The sequence below is a fragment of the Lytechinus variegatus genome, chromosome 8 (genome assembly GCF_018143015.1).
Source record: "Lytechinus variegatus isolate NC3 chromosome 8, Lvar_3.0, whole genome shotgun sequence".
Classification (NCBI taxonomy): Eukaryota; Metazoa; Echinodermata; class Echinoidea; order Temnopleuroida; family Toxopneustidae; genus Lytechinus; species Lytechinus variegatus.
This window is the reverse complement of record NC_054747.1, coordinates 13,582,358-13,596,934: the sequence shown is the minus strand read 5'-3', so window position 1 is coordinate 13,596,934 and position 14,577 is coordinate 13,582,358. Positions and strand designations below refer to the sequence as shown.

The 14,577-nt window shown below is 36.7% G+C and overlaps 1 protein-coding gene across 1 annotated transcript; it reads left to right on the top strand.

The window, feature by feature from the left end:
- Positions 1-1,179: 1,179 nt before the first annotated feature.
- Positions 1,180-12,818, top strand: LOC121420011 (zinc finger HIT domain-containing protein 2-like). The gene is made up of 10 exons (XM_041614529.1): positions 1,180-1,295; positions 3,475-3,624; positions 4,127-4,263; positions 4,822-4,946; positions 7,069-7,232; positions 8,195-8,264; positions 8,845-8,937; positions 10,105-10,264; positions 10,840-10,983; positions 12,262-12,818. The coding sequence occupies exons 1-10, from the start codon at positions 1,195-1,197 to the stop codon at positions 12,372-12,374; spliced, it is 1,257 nt and encodes a 418-aa protein (XP_041470463.1). The 5' UTR covers positions 1,180-1,194; the 3' UTR covers positions 12,375-12,818.
- Positions 12,819-14,577: the final 1,759 nt, after the last annotated feature.

Here is a 14,577-nt window from a genome sequence, read left to right as displayed (position 1 = left end):
TGTTTTAATGTTAAAATGTTCTATAAACGTTCAGAAAAGTGTTAATATGTTCTACAAACGTTTAAGAATGTTCAGAACATCTATATACATGTAGAAATGTCTGCAAATGTCTCAGGCGTTGAAATAGCAAGCAACAAACATTTAAAGGCTGGAGAATCCAACCCAAATAAAAACTAATGGAAAAAGAAAATTCAGACCAGCTGATGGGTGAAAGTTTGAACAATATTGGACAAACTTAATAAGAAAGTTATGAATTTTAAAAAGATGTAGAAATTGGTAATCACCGTACCCATGGAGACTTCAATTTGGCCGCATATGTGATGTCATTGTGATGTAAGGCAAGGGCTTTACCACCTTAGTCTCCCAAGACCAAATTCAAAACAATATTTTGTGTAAATATATGGGCTGTACACTTTATAAACAATTACTAATTCATTTGTCGTCTAGTTTCAACGATCCATGTAAATCCAATAATCAATAGTCTATCTTGGTTTACATGTTGTTGCATTTTTTTTTAGATGGAAGGCGTGGGGTGATTGTCTTTGTATTTCTCATTGATGTGACAAGTGTTGTAATGTAGGCATAGGCGGCGGAAGCGAGGCGGGGGGGGGGGGGGGGAGGATGTGTCCCCCCTAAATTTGAAGTGGGGGAGGGACGACCCCCCTAATTTTTTTGTTGATAACCTTTTTTTTTGCTTGTCAAAAAATTTTGGCTTGTCAAAAAATTTTGGCTTCCACCGCCAATGAATTTAGGACCCCTTTTCGATTTGTAATTTTGCTTTTATATGCATGTATAAACCTTTATTAAAGGACCGCAGGGAAGTCAGTGGTATTTGTAAATAACGCTGAAATTGGGTATCCGCAGTGATTTGCTGAATTTGAATTTTATATGTACATTTTTTATGGAAAAAAAATCATCATTATCATTATCTTCATCATCATTACAAATACATTCACCATCTTTTTTTTTAATCATCACTGATGATGATGATGATCATCATCATCATTTTGATCATCATCGTCATCATCATCATCATCGTCGTCGTCATCATCATTGTCGTCATTGCCACTCTCAATCTCTCATGCATCTGGCATGCCTAAAAAATGAAATAATTGAAGAAAAAAAACCCCTTTTAAATGTATCATGAAAATCAATCTGATTGCCCTCCAGGTCGCTAGTTGGCGCTATTACAAGATGGCAGCGCCCATGAGCAAATATGAAGCTGGAGATCTGCGTTTGCGTGATGATATTCATGAAAATGAAACAATTTTGGCGCAGACCAGAGTGTGTAATTTGTAAGTCTCATCATATCTTGACAAAATTTGTCTTTCAATTCTTGATAGTCTAGGAATAAACTCTGAAAATGTTGACTTGCTTGAGCTTGATCAACGTTCTCGTTGAGGAGGTTTAGTCCCACGTGTGGAAATCTATGTATTCCTAAGTTCAATAAAGGATTGTCAATTTCAAATTCACTAGCTTAGAAACATGCTCAGTACTCCCCTAAATTTACATGAATTCTACCGTTTGAATCCACCTTAGAGTCTATATTTATATATAAATCTTTTTTTTTATTGAAATTCACTATTCTCACTGACTGAGTGAACCAGCGCGCCAGCATGACCAGCCAGCTGGGGATCAGGCCGGAGCTCCGGCCATTTGCGGGCTGGATGGAGGGAGTGGGGCTAGCCTGGACTGGAGGCATCTGGGAAGTAAATTCATCTATCTACGTAGGTTACTCCCCTATTGCCTGGCTTTGCTTTGTAAGCCTTTCTGTAGAGGAGAGGGTTACCCGTGTTGAACCTAGACCTAAATCACCAATTTGATTCTTTGTTTTTCGCCCAAAGTTATGTATGATGGGGTGTCCAAACTTCGCGCACTTTTCAAAAATATTCATCAGGCTTAATTTTGTCCACAAATTATTCATCATTTATACAAAACCAATTCAAGAAATAGTAACCACATTGACGGCAAGATCGTAAACTATAAAATCATGGACGAAAATGTAAAGTAGGTCACGGGGTTTCGCCGGTATTGCGATCTCAAAATTCTATTCCGATCGGCGAATGCGGGCTGTGCTGGAAAACCGTTCAGAAAAAGTGTGACCTAACTTCGCGCACCAAAGCTTTTGTGGAGATTTAAACAAAGACTCAAGCTCAAAAAGTGAAATATTTATATCAGATTGATGGCAAAATGCTATGGAATCGGTTAGTACCACATTTAACTCACATTTTTTATGATTTCTGCTTGCAAAATGGTGATATCGTGATGCTTGTTGCTTTCTTCAGAACGGACGCTAACAGTGACAAATTTGCCGATCTTTTGCCAATATTTTCATGAATACTGGACTAATCCTAAAGAAACTTTCAGCGAAGGGTAATTTTAGGTTGCTTTTCACATTGATGATGTCAGATTTTAAGGATATTGGCTAGTTTTGGAGATAATGACCGTCCGCAAAGTTTGGACTCACTGCCATACATCGGCAAGTTTTATGTTTACCCCCATTTTTTCGAGGCCTAGTTGCCCATACTATGGTTGGCAGACAATGGTACTCACCATGTTGGGGGTAGCAAAAATACCCCTAATCAAAGAAAAAAGAAAATTATGCACCCACCTCAATTGTATGGGTGAAGGTCTATCTTGAGGCAGAATCCTGACATCAGGCAGATACTGGAACCACCAAAAAGGGAAAGTTATGCCGCGTTCATTCTCTCGCTTTAAAAATTGCAAACAAAAATGGCCGACCGATACCGAGGCTAGGAAATGAATATTCATGATGTAGAGATAGGGAAATTCCCTTTTTTGTGCTCTGCACATGTGCCCTAGCCTTGGTATTGGAATTCCCTATCTCTACATCATGAATATTCATTTTCTAGCCTCGGTATCGGTTGACCAGCGTGTTGAACGTGGTAAAGAATGATGGATTTCCCTCAAAAATCCCCATATATTTTTTGAAAAAACAGAGAATTAGATCTAATTCCTTTTTTTTTACCTTATTGAATACACCTAATGCGTATAAAGGAATTACATTTTGAAATTAAAAAGAGGAAAATTGAGAGGTTTCTTACCAGATGGATTGCCTTCTTGTCTTCCCATTTTGTACAATGCAATGGGCTTGACCCTTGACTCACTTTGTGATGATGTATCTACTATGACATTCGCTTTGAGTATGAGGCACCGTTTGTTGAACAATTCATTACTTAACAAATATTAAATATTCATAGAAATCTTGCGTTTTATTTATAAATGATTACTATAATATGAATTTTAAAAATTAAGTTGGCAGAGCAGGATTCCAACTTGGACACATCACAGAGTATACTGGGCATATTACCTATAATATAGATCACTTTACACATAAGATTTCAGTTCAGTAGTCCCAAGATTAAAACATACGATGCTGGAACATGCATTGGAAGTTGGTTATTATGACATGAAAATTAAACAAAATCACCCATTTGTTTTTTTCTCACCAAGGTGCATGAAAGTCCAGGCATCATACACCTGCCCAAGATGCAACATTTCTTATTGCTCCCTCGCTTGTTACAAGAGTGAGAAACATGCCGAGTGCTCCGAGTCGTTCTACAAAAACAACTTCATCCAAGCGCTGAAGGAAACCAAAGGAAGGTATGTTGCTGCGCTAGGTATTCATATCACAGTGACAATTTATGACCATACTAGTAACAAAATTCCCAGAAATTGACAGTTATCCTTACATATGTTGGTATGATGTGATGAATCTAAAAGTGCTTCTCGATATGAATTAAAGAATGAATGTGAGTTTAGTCACAAGCTTATATCAAAATGATACAAAGTGCCATTTCCATGAGTGATGGTTTGGGTAACCCTAACAAAACAAGGCTTTTGAGAGGGGTTGGGAAGAACCAAATTTAAATGATAGATACAGGAGTGCATGTACACGATTAAAGTCGATAAAGCTTTATACTGTGATTTTAGTCCTGAAAGTCTAATAATTGATCTTGTATTTGTTCAGCCAATGCTTTCTTTTCAAGAAAGGCAATTCAAGAAAGCCAATCTTTTTGAATGACTAGATATTTATATAAATGAAAGTGTGACTTTGTAAACCACTGCGTTTGAAATTAAACTGTTATCGTATTCCTGCCAATAGCTCTGATGATAAGAAGGCCGTGCTGGAGATGCTTTCCAGGCTTGATGCAGAAGAAATTGCAGATGACAGCGATGATGATGCCGATGGCAGTGAAGGGACTGAAAGTCTGGAGAAGAGACTAGCTGGTCTAGATCTTGGTAAGAAAGGTTCCTCATCCCCTCTTGGCCCTGTAACACAAAGCTTTGCGATTGATCGTGGTGGGGATTTTTGATCAATGTTTGCAATGAAGTATTCAAATCAACAGTAAGAGCAATTTCTAATATGTGTGTTTTACAGGATGCAGGCTGTTAACTCTTTGCTCTCTCTAAAGGCTACTGGATTACTATCATTGGTAGTGTGGCCAACTATATATACAACTGAAGTGATACCCTATCAAAATAAGTTTATTTTCCTTGTTTTACTGGGAGCTACAACTGACAAGTTTTTATAAGGTTTTCAGGAGTTTTTGTGTTTCTCTTATACGTATCATTTTCATTTTTGTTGATGCTGTATATTGTATTGCATATTGAAAATAAATGAATTTGACTGAACTGATTTACTCAAAATGAACAATCATGGACCTGGGTAGTCCTTAGACTTATAGTGCATGTGATGTGTACCCCATCCCTCCCTTTGAACTGTTGAAGGTCGTACGTTTTTATCTTGTAATTACAGTAAGTCTATGACAATAATATGTTGTATTTTCAATTCTTCAGACAATGAGCCAGATAAAGTCTGGGAGAAGTTGACCAAGCAGGAGAGGCAAGAGTTTGAGGAGGTAGTGCGTGCAGGAGCTATGGGATCTATGCTGGAACAATGGACTCCCTGGTGGACCAAGCATGTAAGTAATCTGGGCCCCGTCTGTCAATGAGTTACGATTGATCCAATCAATGGTAACTCTGTGGAAATCCATCAGTGTCATAATTTTTTTCTACAGGTAATTTACACAACGTCCTTCGTAAACAAAGAGAAGCACAGTGAATTTTTAAGAAAACATTGAATGCATGATTATACATCATAGTTAGAAAATATTTCAGAACAAACATGCATAACATTGACATTTCTGGCCGGCCATAGTTGCAATTGATCAGATCAATCGTAACTCTTTGTAAGACGGGACCTGTTCTTAATACAAATAATGATAATAATTAAAGGGTTCTTGTATAGTGTATATCACACTGTGATGTAACGTTTCTATGCGCTTCTAAGGGACTTGGTCACTATATTACCCCGGCTTTTACCCTGAGGGGAGACCGGGGTTAGTTGGAACATGGGGTAAGTTGAAACATGGTAATTTTCTTTAAAGCCTGTAAAATAAATTTATGCAATACCGCCCTCAATTTATTGCTATTAATAATACAACAGTGTTGAATTATTATTGCAATAAATTGAAGGCAGTATTGCATAAATTTACTTTACAGGCGTTAAAGAAAATTACAATGTTTCAACTTACCCCATGTTCCAACTAACCCCGTTCTCCCCTACAGTGCACAAGCGTTTGAAGGAGTGAATTCCTGCCCATTACCCATTTTCCTATTGGGATGTGTGCAGCATAATGTGTATTAATTTCTCTTGCTGAAAGAAATAATGGCATGGCTCGGATTCGAACCCATGACACTCTGTTTCAAAGTTCAGGACTATCCACTGGGCCACAGTGCTCCAATTATGCAAGATACTTGGTGCATTGGGTCAAATAAAAGCTTCAATAACTTCCTGAAACCATGACGTGCAACATAAATTTTGACTGCATGCAGTTGAGAGTTCTTCTAGTTTTAATTTACCTGGACTATCTTGTGAGCTAAAGTACATAGGGGCCTCAAAGGCCCCTTCCCTTTAACCCTAAAAAGACTGGGCTATTTTGGAGGCTAGAAAAACTGGGGGGGGGGCCTTTTGGGCCCCCCCCTAAGATCTCGGCCGTTGGTCGTCCGATCGCAACCAAATTTGGCACACACATCCTTTGTCATGTCCTCTAAAAGAAAACATAGTCAAAATACTGATATTCATTGTATTTTTTAATATATGCATAATTAATTATGCGAATATGCAAATTTTTATCAAAAAATTGAATTTTTCATACTTTGGTACCTATTGCGGTCCATAAATTCCTGTTTCAAGGTTTTCAGCTGTAAGAAGAGGTTGTTTATCATGGAATTGTGTTGTTTCATGCTTGAATTATTAGATATGCTTATGCAAATTAGTAATTACTAAATATGCAAATAAGTACTTATTACTTTTCTTATGTTTTTCTTTGATTTTCATTTCTTATGTATTTCTTTATTTTGCATTTCTTATGTATTTCTTTATTTTTTTATGCAATGTTTTTCATTATTTTCATTTCCTAGAACTGCTACTTGAATTCACAAGTGACATAATATAGAAAGAAACATATAAAAATGTAGTTAGAAAACAATGTGTATAACTTTCATTCAAATACCATACACTTTACACACAAACGAATACAAATTTCAATTTCTTATGTGACATGTGATACGAAAATGTTACGTAACTCCGCAACCGCGGCATGGGGGTATACAAATTTGGTATCAAAAGTTGCGCAAAACTCAAGAGAAAAAAGTCATAAAATGGCGGCGCGAACGCTTCATGCGCAAAAAAGTTATCGCGATTTATGTACAGGGGGGGGGCCTAAAAGGCCCCCCCCCCAGTCTTTTTAGGGTTAAGATCTAGGCCGCATACCACATCAAAAGTTTGCACGAAGGTAGAGAATGACATAATCTACGCCATTGCATTCTAAATTGCAAAAAAAAAAATCATATGCTTTATTCATGAAATCATACGGTTTGCTCTATTTCACTAAACAATGCTCCTAGAAAGCTACTTACTTTGAGAATATTCTTTGTGGCATTCGTAACAACTACAAAAAAAAATCTACCAAAATCAATGTCTAATGTATTTCATTTTTACACTTTGTTTTGTATTTCTTCGTTTTTTCATCTTGTCTCTAGGATAGGGAACTCATCAGTGAGGTAGTAGAGGAAACACAGAGGAAGAAAGGGTCAAAGGTCACCACCTCTGACCCTCCAAAGCTGCTAGACTCTGTCCCCAGGCTTTCTGAGCTGCTCAAGACACCCCCTTCGCCTCTTATTGTCTTCAATATGATCAATGTGCTGTATCCTTTGATATTATTTTGAATTTAGTTTGCAAAATGCAGTCAAAATTAATGACTGAATTATTTAAGTCACATACTGTCATTTTACACATACCATCTTGTTCAAATAGACAATAAATGTATTCATGATAGATGCCCAAAGTTCTTAATCTTATCTTTAATTTGTATCCAAATTTTTTAGAGTTTGGGTTTAAAATCAAGAAACACAATCATTATGTCTATGAAATGTCTGGGTTTAAAATCAAGAAACACGATCATTATGTCTATGAAATAGCCATAGCGTCACTCTGTCTTGGAACTATCACTTCTGAGGAAGTAACTTTAGTTTAACTTGTTTGTTTGATATATTTCATTTCGTATTTATTTACTTGTAGGGGAGATCATTGCAGTTATGATTCAATAATTATTACATTTTAAACGTACAAAACTAATCACCTGTTTGCTCAACCCATTCACCCTTCCATTATGTATAATACTTTTGATCAGTAAATGAAAACAGTTTAACTCACAAAACTAATATTATTTCTACTACAATGTCTGAAGTTGTTTCACTTGAGTCGAAGTTGACGTGGGTTATATATGTCCTGGGGTGATAGATCTTTTTCCGTTGCTGGTCCCCGTTTGTGGAATTCAATCCCATCGGACATTAAGTTGTGCCAGTCAAGAGAGCTATTCCACAAAAAATTAAAGACTTTCCTCATGAGGGAAGCATTTCCTTAACTGTTGTGTGATAAGCCCGAATTGTTATTTTGACTACCAACTTTAACTGATTGTGTATTTTTCTTGTCAGTTTGTTCAATTTTTGTGTATTTATTAATTTCATTTCTGTTTTATATAAGTTAATTGTGCGCCTTGAGTGTCATCGACAGATATGTGCGCTATACAATTCTTTGATTATTATTATTATATATATAATTCAATGTGTATTATATAGCTGTTATCCTTAAGCCATCCTGATTCAGATATTGCTATGCCTTTGTCGTGAGATTCTACAATGGATCACATATGGACATACCGCTACATGCATGCCAGGTATTCAATCTTATTCGGTCTTGTCACTCTGTTAGTTGAAAATTATGGAGAGGCCAGTGAAATGCATGCTCTTTTCATCTTTCCAATGAGAGATGATATTTTTGGTCTCTCCTTATTCTCTTTCTGTTCTCCTTTTGGTTTTCTTTCTCCTCCTCCTTTTTCTTCTTCTTTTCTAATCTCCTCTCCTCTTCTTCCTCTTGTATTTCTTCTTCTTTTCTACTCTCCTCTCTTCCTCTCTTATTTCTTCTTCTTTTTCTTCTTTTTCTTCTTCTTTTCTACTCTCTCCTCTTTTTCCCCTCTTATTTCTTCTTTTTTTCCTCTCCCTTTTGATCTTCTTCCACAAGTTTCTTCGTTTTCTGCTTCTACATATTCTCTTTTCATGAGTTTAATTTTGTTTACTGAATACAATATTGTTTTGATGTATATACAGCTTAGCCATTATTTGCATACTCTTTTCTTTTGTCTCTATTTTCATTTTAGAATTGAAGTGGCAGCTCCCCTTCTTAAATTGCAACGTTGTCTTTACTTACAAATGCATTCAGATATTTCCACCTGTTTTTTCATCCCTGTATTTCTCCAGTGCTTTCTAGAAGTGTGCCCTGGATTGTCGGCTAATGTCAGTTTTTCATCGACAGAGGATGCGATTGAAAGTGCAATACAGACCATTACTCAGGCAAGCATAGGGGATAATATCTTAAAGTATCGATGACTTTTCTAAACTGAGGTTTTGTTACCTTAATTAATTGTATGTATCTGATAATAATCTTGGTTGGTTTGAAAATAATGATTTTATTTACATCAAGATTGTTACACCCCCTAAAAAAAATAAATAGATAAAATCTCTTGTATTGTAGCATATGTTTTTTTAGTATTATCAACCAGTTTAGCTAGAATCAAGTTTTGCTTTAAACAAACAAATAACGTATTGTTTCAATACTGAGGGACCGTATAACAAGCCTGGCTTCCAAAGGTCTCCTCGTCTTCCTTGTCTTTATATTACTTTCCTTAATTATCGATATTTGTTGCTTTTAAACGTTTTCGACATATGCGTTAGCATATAATTGTACATGTATCTTGTTATATGTTACTTTTTCAAGGAGGATCAAAAAAGTTCATTCATTTATTCATTCGTACATTCCTTCATTCATATATATTTTTGCAACTTCGCCCAAAGTTTGTATTTTACTTCAATAACAATATTTTTAGCCTGTCATAAGCTGTGTTAATTCTGTATATAACTATTCCAAATCATTACTAGATAATATGAATGTTTTCCCTAAAAAAGCTATGATGATGAATTATCAATTTTACATGAAAATTAATTTTGTTTGGGTGTCTGATTACAAGATTTATTTCTTTCTTTTCTCTTGATATAAAACCTTATCCAAAATTTGGAAAATATTTTGTCTGTAGCTTTCTGATATTTAGGCACTAAATGTGTTAGCCATGTATGGATTCCTTGTAGCTTTGGCGTAGACAAATTTTGCTTCATTATGATCTTGTGATGATTTGTTGTCTTGCAGCTGATAAAACAAGTCAAATTCTACATGTTTCTCGAAATCAAAGCAATTTTTTCATTCATAGTAGATTTTGCATTTAGAAAATAAGTTTGACTCCATTATTACTGATAAGAAAATGGAAATGTATTATGCCATTATTCACTTCGAATCACTAATTGTATGTAACGAACCTGTACTTACTTTGTTCTATATGCATTACTATGTGTAAACACAAAAAGTATGAATGTATCCTTATTAATCTGTATCATATGTTTTATTGGAAAGTATCAATAAAATACTATTGAAATATAAAAAAAAAATATGTTTTTGTTTTTTAACAGCTGAAATCTGTCTCAAGCGAAAGAAAGCATCTAGTGTCCCTCATGCAGGATGTTATCCATATCATGCTTGGTAGAAGCAAATCATCTCCATCTTTCTATGTAGAATCTGCACTATCAGACCTTCATCAGCTTATCAAACAAGCAAAACTGATATACAAAGGTATGTTGATTTGACTTGTAGGTGTAGTGGGGGTGTTGTGGTCTGGTGGTTTGGACTTGTCTTCCAATCAGAGGGTCGTTGGTTCGAATCCCAGCCATGGCGTGTTTTCCTTCAGCAAGAAATCTACTGCATTTCGCTGAAGACTGGCTAGGCCACTTCAGCTTGTATGAGCATGCTGGTTACACTATATACCGCCATCTTTAGTCCATCCAAGGAATCAATCCTGCCTGGTACCCAGTTAAATCCGCATGGGTTTATATTAAGCACAATATACGTAAATTTCTTGCTGAAGGAAGGCACGCCATGGCTAGGATTCGAACCAACGACCCTCTGATTTGAAGGCAAGTCAACTAATTGCCTTGCTCACGGGCACAGGTGCCGTGGCCGGGAATCGAACTCCGGACTTGCAAATGTCTAGTCGGCGCCTTAGACCACTCGGCCACAGCACCTCCACTTATTTTCTTTATGTTTTATTCTTGTACAAAAAAAACAACAAATTATTGTCAGAGTGAGCTTCGTGCATGTACTAGAAAAGTGTAGTGATCCTAGGTTTCATTTTTCTCTTTCATTCCTAGTGCCAGAAGCAAGTCGCTCTGATATCAAAAAATCAAAATCAGCGATGTTCCTAGCCAAGAAGAAGGTGACCTTTTATCTAGCTTGGGTGAGGGAGAACAGAGGAGTCATGAAATTGAAGGCTGCTGAAGTCAAATTACTGCATAGTAAGACACATGGTGGTTTTGATAACCATCGGTTGAACCCATGGTTTATGCAGATTTCCTGTTTAAAGTACGCCTACTTAACCGCGAATATTAAGAAATGGTCAGTGCTGATGCGTGATTTTGTCGCAGTGCACCAACTTGACGCCTGTTGCCGTGGATATCCATGCTATTTTATTCCCGAGTCTATTGTTTTTAATTAATGAGTCCACTCTTGAAACAGTGGACTCATGAATGAAATAGCGTACTTAACCATGGCAACAGGCGTCATTTTGTCGCACTATGACAAAAGCACGCATCGGCATTGGACATTGTTTTAATATATGCGGTAAATGAGCGTAATTCATACAGGAAATCTGCATAAACCGTGGACTCGACCAATTGTTTTCAAACCACCTTTGTGAATTCGGGCCATGATTCTTCTCCTGTGAATGATTGGATTGTCAACTTCGAGATCGAGAAGAAGATGGAGGATGGAAAGAAGAGGAGGAGTAGTGAGAAGAGGAATAGAGAGAGGAAAAAGAGAAGAGAGTAGTGAAAAGAAAGAGGAAAAGGCTAAAGTGAAGTAAGATGATGAGAAAGAAAAATTAACTCTGCCCGCCACGGATCTCAGAATCACTCCCTCCGCCACATTAATTTCAAGGAGAAACTTTAAGAGCAGTTTACATGGACTATGCTAATTTAGCTCACAAAAGCTTTTGATTGGTTTATTGTAAAGAAAAGCATTGTGTGTGCACAGTACAATGTGATGCACACATAACTATTGTGTATGTGTGTGTGAACAATATTACATGTACATGTAATGCACTCTATGGCCTGTATTCTGAGGGCAGGTTTAATTTAAGCTCTGGTTTTTAAGTTGTGGTTTTACTATGAAAAGCCAGTTGTTACGTAAATCTCTATAAAAACAATAAAGGTTCAATGTATCGGCTCATTCAACTTCCAAAACATTATTAACTGCCTGGGAAGGATAAGTATGACAATTGTCTTCACCATTAAATAATTAGTGCAGAGCACAGTTAACATGAGAAGCATTCACTGTAAACGAAATTTTGAAACATTTGGCTTTCCATAATTTTAGCACAGAGTTAGACCATGGTCTAAGTTTAACCCGACTTCAGAATACGGGCCTGTGTGTATAGTGAATAGAATGTGGCTCGAGTATAACTTGGCAGTTTGCTGTATGTGACTCCAGTCGAACGAAGCGGGCAAAGAGAAGAGTTAATCAATTTATTATTGTGTCAAAAAATATTAATGTTCTCTATTTCTCTCTGTTTGCAGAAACCATGGAGAGGGATTTAGAGAAACACGAGTTGGTGAAGGCTGGGGTAGAGAAAAATCTTGGAGCAGTGCAGCCTAGAAAAACCAGCAAGCTTATTGAAGAAATCAGCTGACCTCTCCATTAAACATTTGGCCACGATGATGAAGGAAGAACTTTTATCGAAATTAGTCATGAAATGTATGGAGTTTAACCTTGAAAGACCAGGCCATTTTGATGCCTATCAAGACTTAGGGGGTGCTGATTCAGCCCCCTCCCCTCAGAACATAGCCATCAACTGAGCAGTTTTGAAAAAAAATGGCATGCATGTTGACCAAGGCATAATCAAAACTGGTTATTCAAACTCACCATAGAATCTCTTTATGTAAACTTAGACATAAAATCATAGGCCCGAATTCACAAAGGTGGTTTTGAAAACCCACGGTTGAGTCCATGGTTTATGCAGATTTCTTGTATAAATTACGCTTAGTTTAGCGCTTATCGGGCGCGTATGTAAGAAATGTCCAATGCTGATGCGCGCTTTTGTCACAGTGCGCCAAATTGACGCCTGTTACCATGGTTAAATACGCTATCTTATTCATGAGTCCACTGTTTTTATTCATGAGTCCACTCTTCAAACAGTGGATTCATTAATAAAATAGCGCATCTAACCATGGTTACAGGCGTCAATTTGGCGCACTGTGACAAAAGCGCGCATCAGCATTGGACATTTCTTACATACGCGCCCGATAAGCGCTAAACTAAGCGTAATTTATACAAGAAATCTGCATAAACCATGGACTCAACCGTGGGTTTTCAAAACCACCTTTGTGAATTCGGGCCATTGGTTTGCTCAACATGTGAGTTATTAAAGCCTTGGAATTTTTTACCAACTCTTGCAGATTCTATTTAAATTTTCCTTTACTTTAGGAAAGATGTGTATCAATTTTTGCTAAACATCTTTGGGGGTGAATCAGACCCCAGTATTTTTAGGGGTAACTAATCTTTCATTGACATGTAAGAGTATCGAGTCCAAAAATTTAAAATTGGACATACCGTACTGCAAATGTTGTCCTTCCATTAGTCCACCTGCCACATGTTGAATATTCAGCCAAGTTGAGGTAATTATTTGTTTTTACCAAATTATGCGAAATGTGTGTTCCATACCTCAATTCAAATTTATTGTATATCAGACAGATTTCTGCTGACCTAAATGGTTGACTTCAGCAAATAACCTTTTTATCTTTGGGTTTGGGGCAGAACTCTAAATTCATATATAAGTAAGAAATAGCTTCATCAATGGAATCATGCATTTCTTCGAAAATTTAATTATGCATACCAGCATTTGTTGATTATGCCACAGGGGTCTGCCAATTCTCAGCACAATCGGGCTGGAAACAGCCAAGTTCCTGAGTTGTAGGTTATTTATTGTCTCAAACAGAATATTTTTTACATTAAACAAAAAATTGTTCAACGAAATGTGTGTCTTTGTTGGTGTACTTTGTCGTGAAAAACATCCACTAACAATAGGCAAGCTTTTGTGGAGGCGCTTAGTGCGACAGTAGTGCTACTTAACTTATACCCTTCATAGGGATCCCTAATGAGGCCCCGTTGGTCATAATGTAAAGCTTATTTTTAATTCCTTCCTGCTCCGGATTGTGCTTCTTCTGCTCGGATTATTTGTTTTCTCTTTCCCCACTCCTTTCTCACTTCAGTATCAGTGAACTTCTCTTTCTGCTCATCCTTCTTTCTTTTCTTTATCTCTCTCTCACCCTTTCTTGCTATTTGTACGAGCTGGTCATAAACGGTCATTAAATATGTATCGTTTTATTTCCCATAAAAAACAAAGACACAGGCCCGTATTCTGAAGTCGGTTTAACTTGGACCATGATCTAAAAACTCTGTGCTAAATTATTAAAGCTAAGTGTCAACATTTTTATCAATTTGTATGTATCTTATGTTTGCTGTTCTCTTTCCTGATTCATCGATGGTGAAGGGTCAATCTCAAAAAAATGATACAATTCACAAAAAACGTGTCTCGACTATCTTATGGCCGCTAGCTTCACAACCCTGAACATTTTCTACAAAATTTTTATCAAGAAAATGACAATAATAGACTAGTTTCACAAAGCATATGCGACCAGTGACTTGTAAAGCTCTAATTTTATTACAAAAGCCTTTTATTTTTGCTTTTTGTTAGAATAGACACTGTCTCGGGTCAGTTTTAGATTTTACTATCATTCTCTTTTATAAGTTCTCTGTATTTCTTACCTACATTGATGTCTGGTGAGGGCAGCATGGTGTAAACGTCTGACATACTGCGCTTATCCTAGTATTTG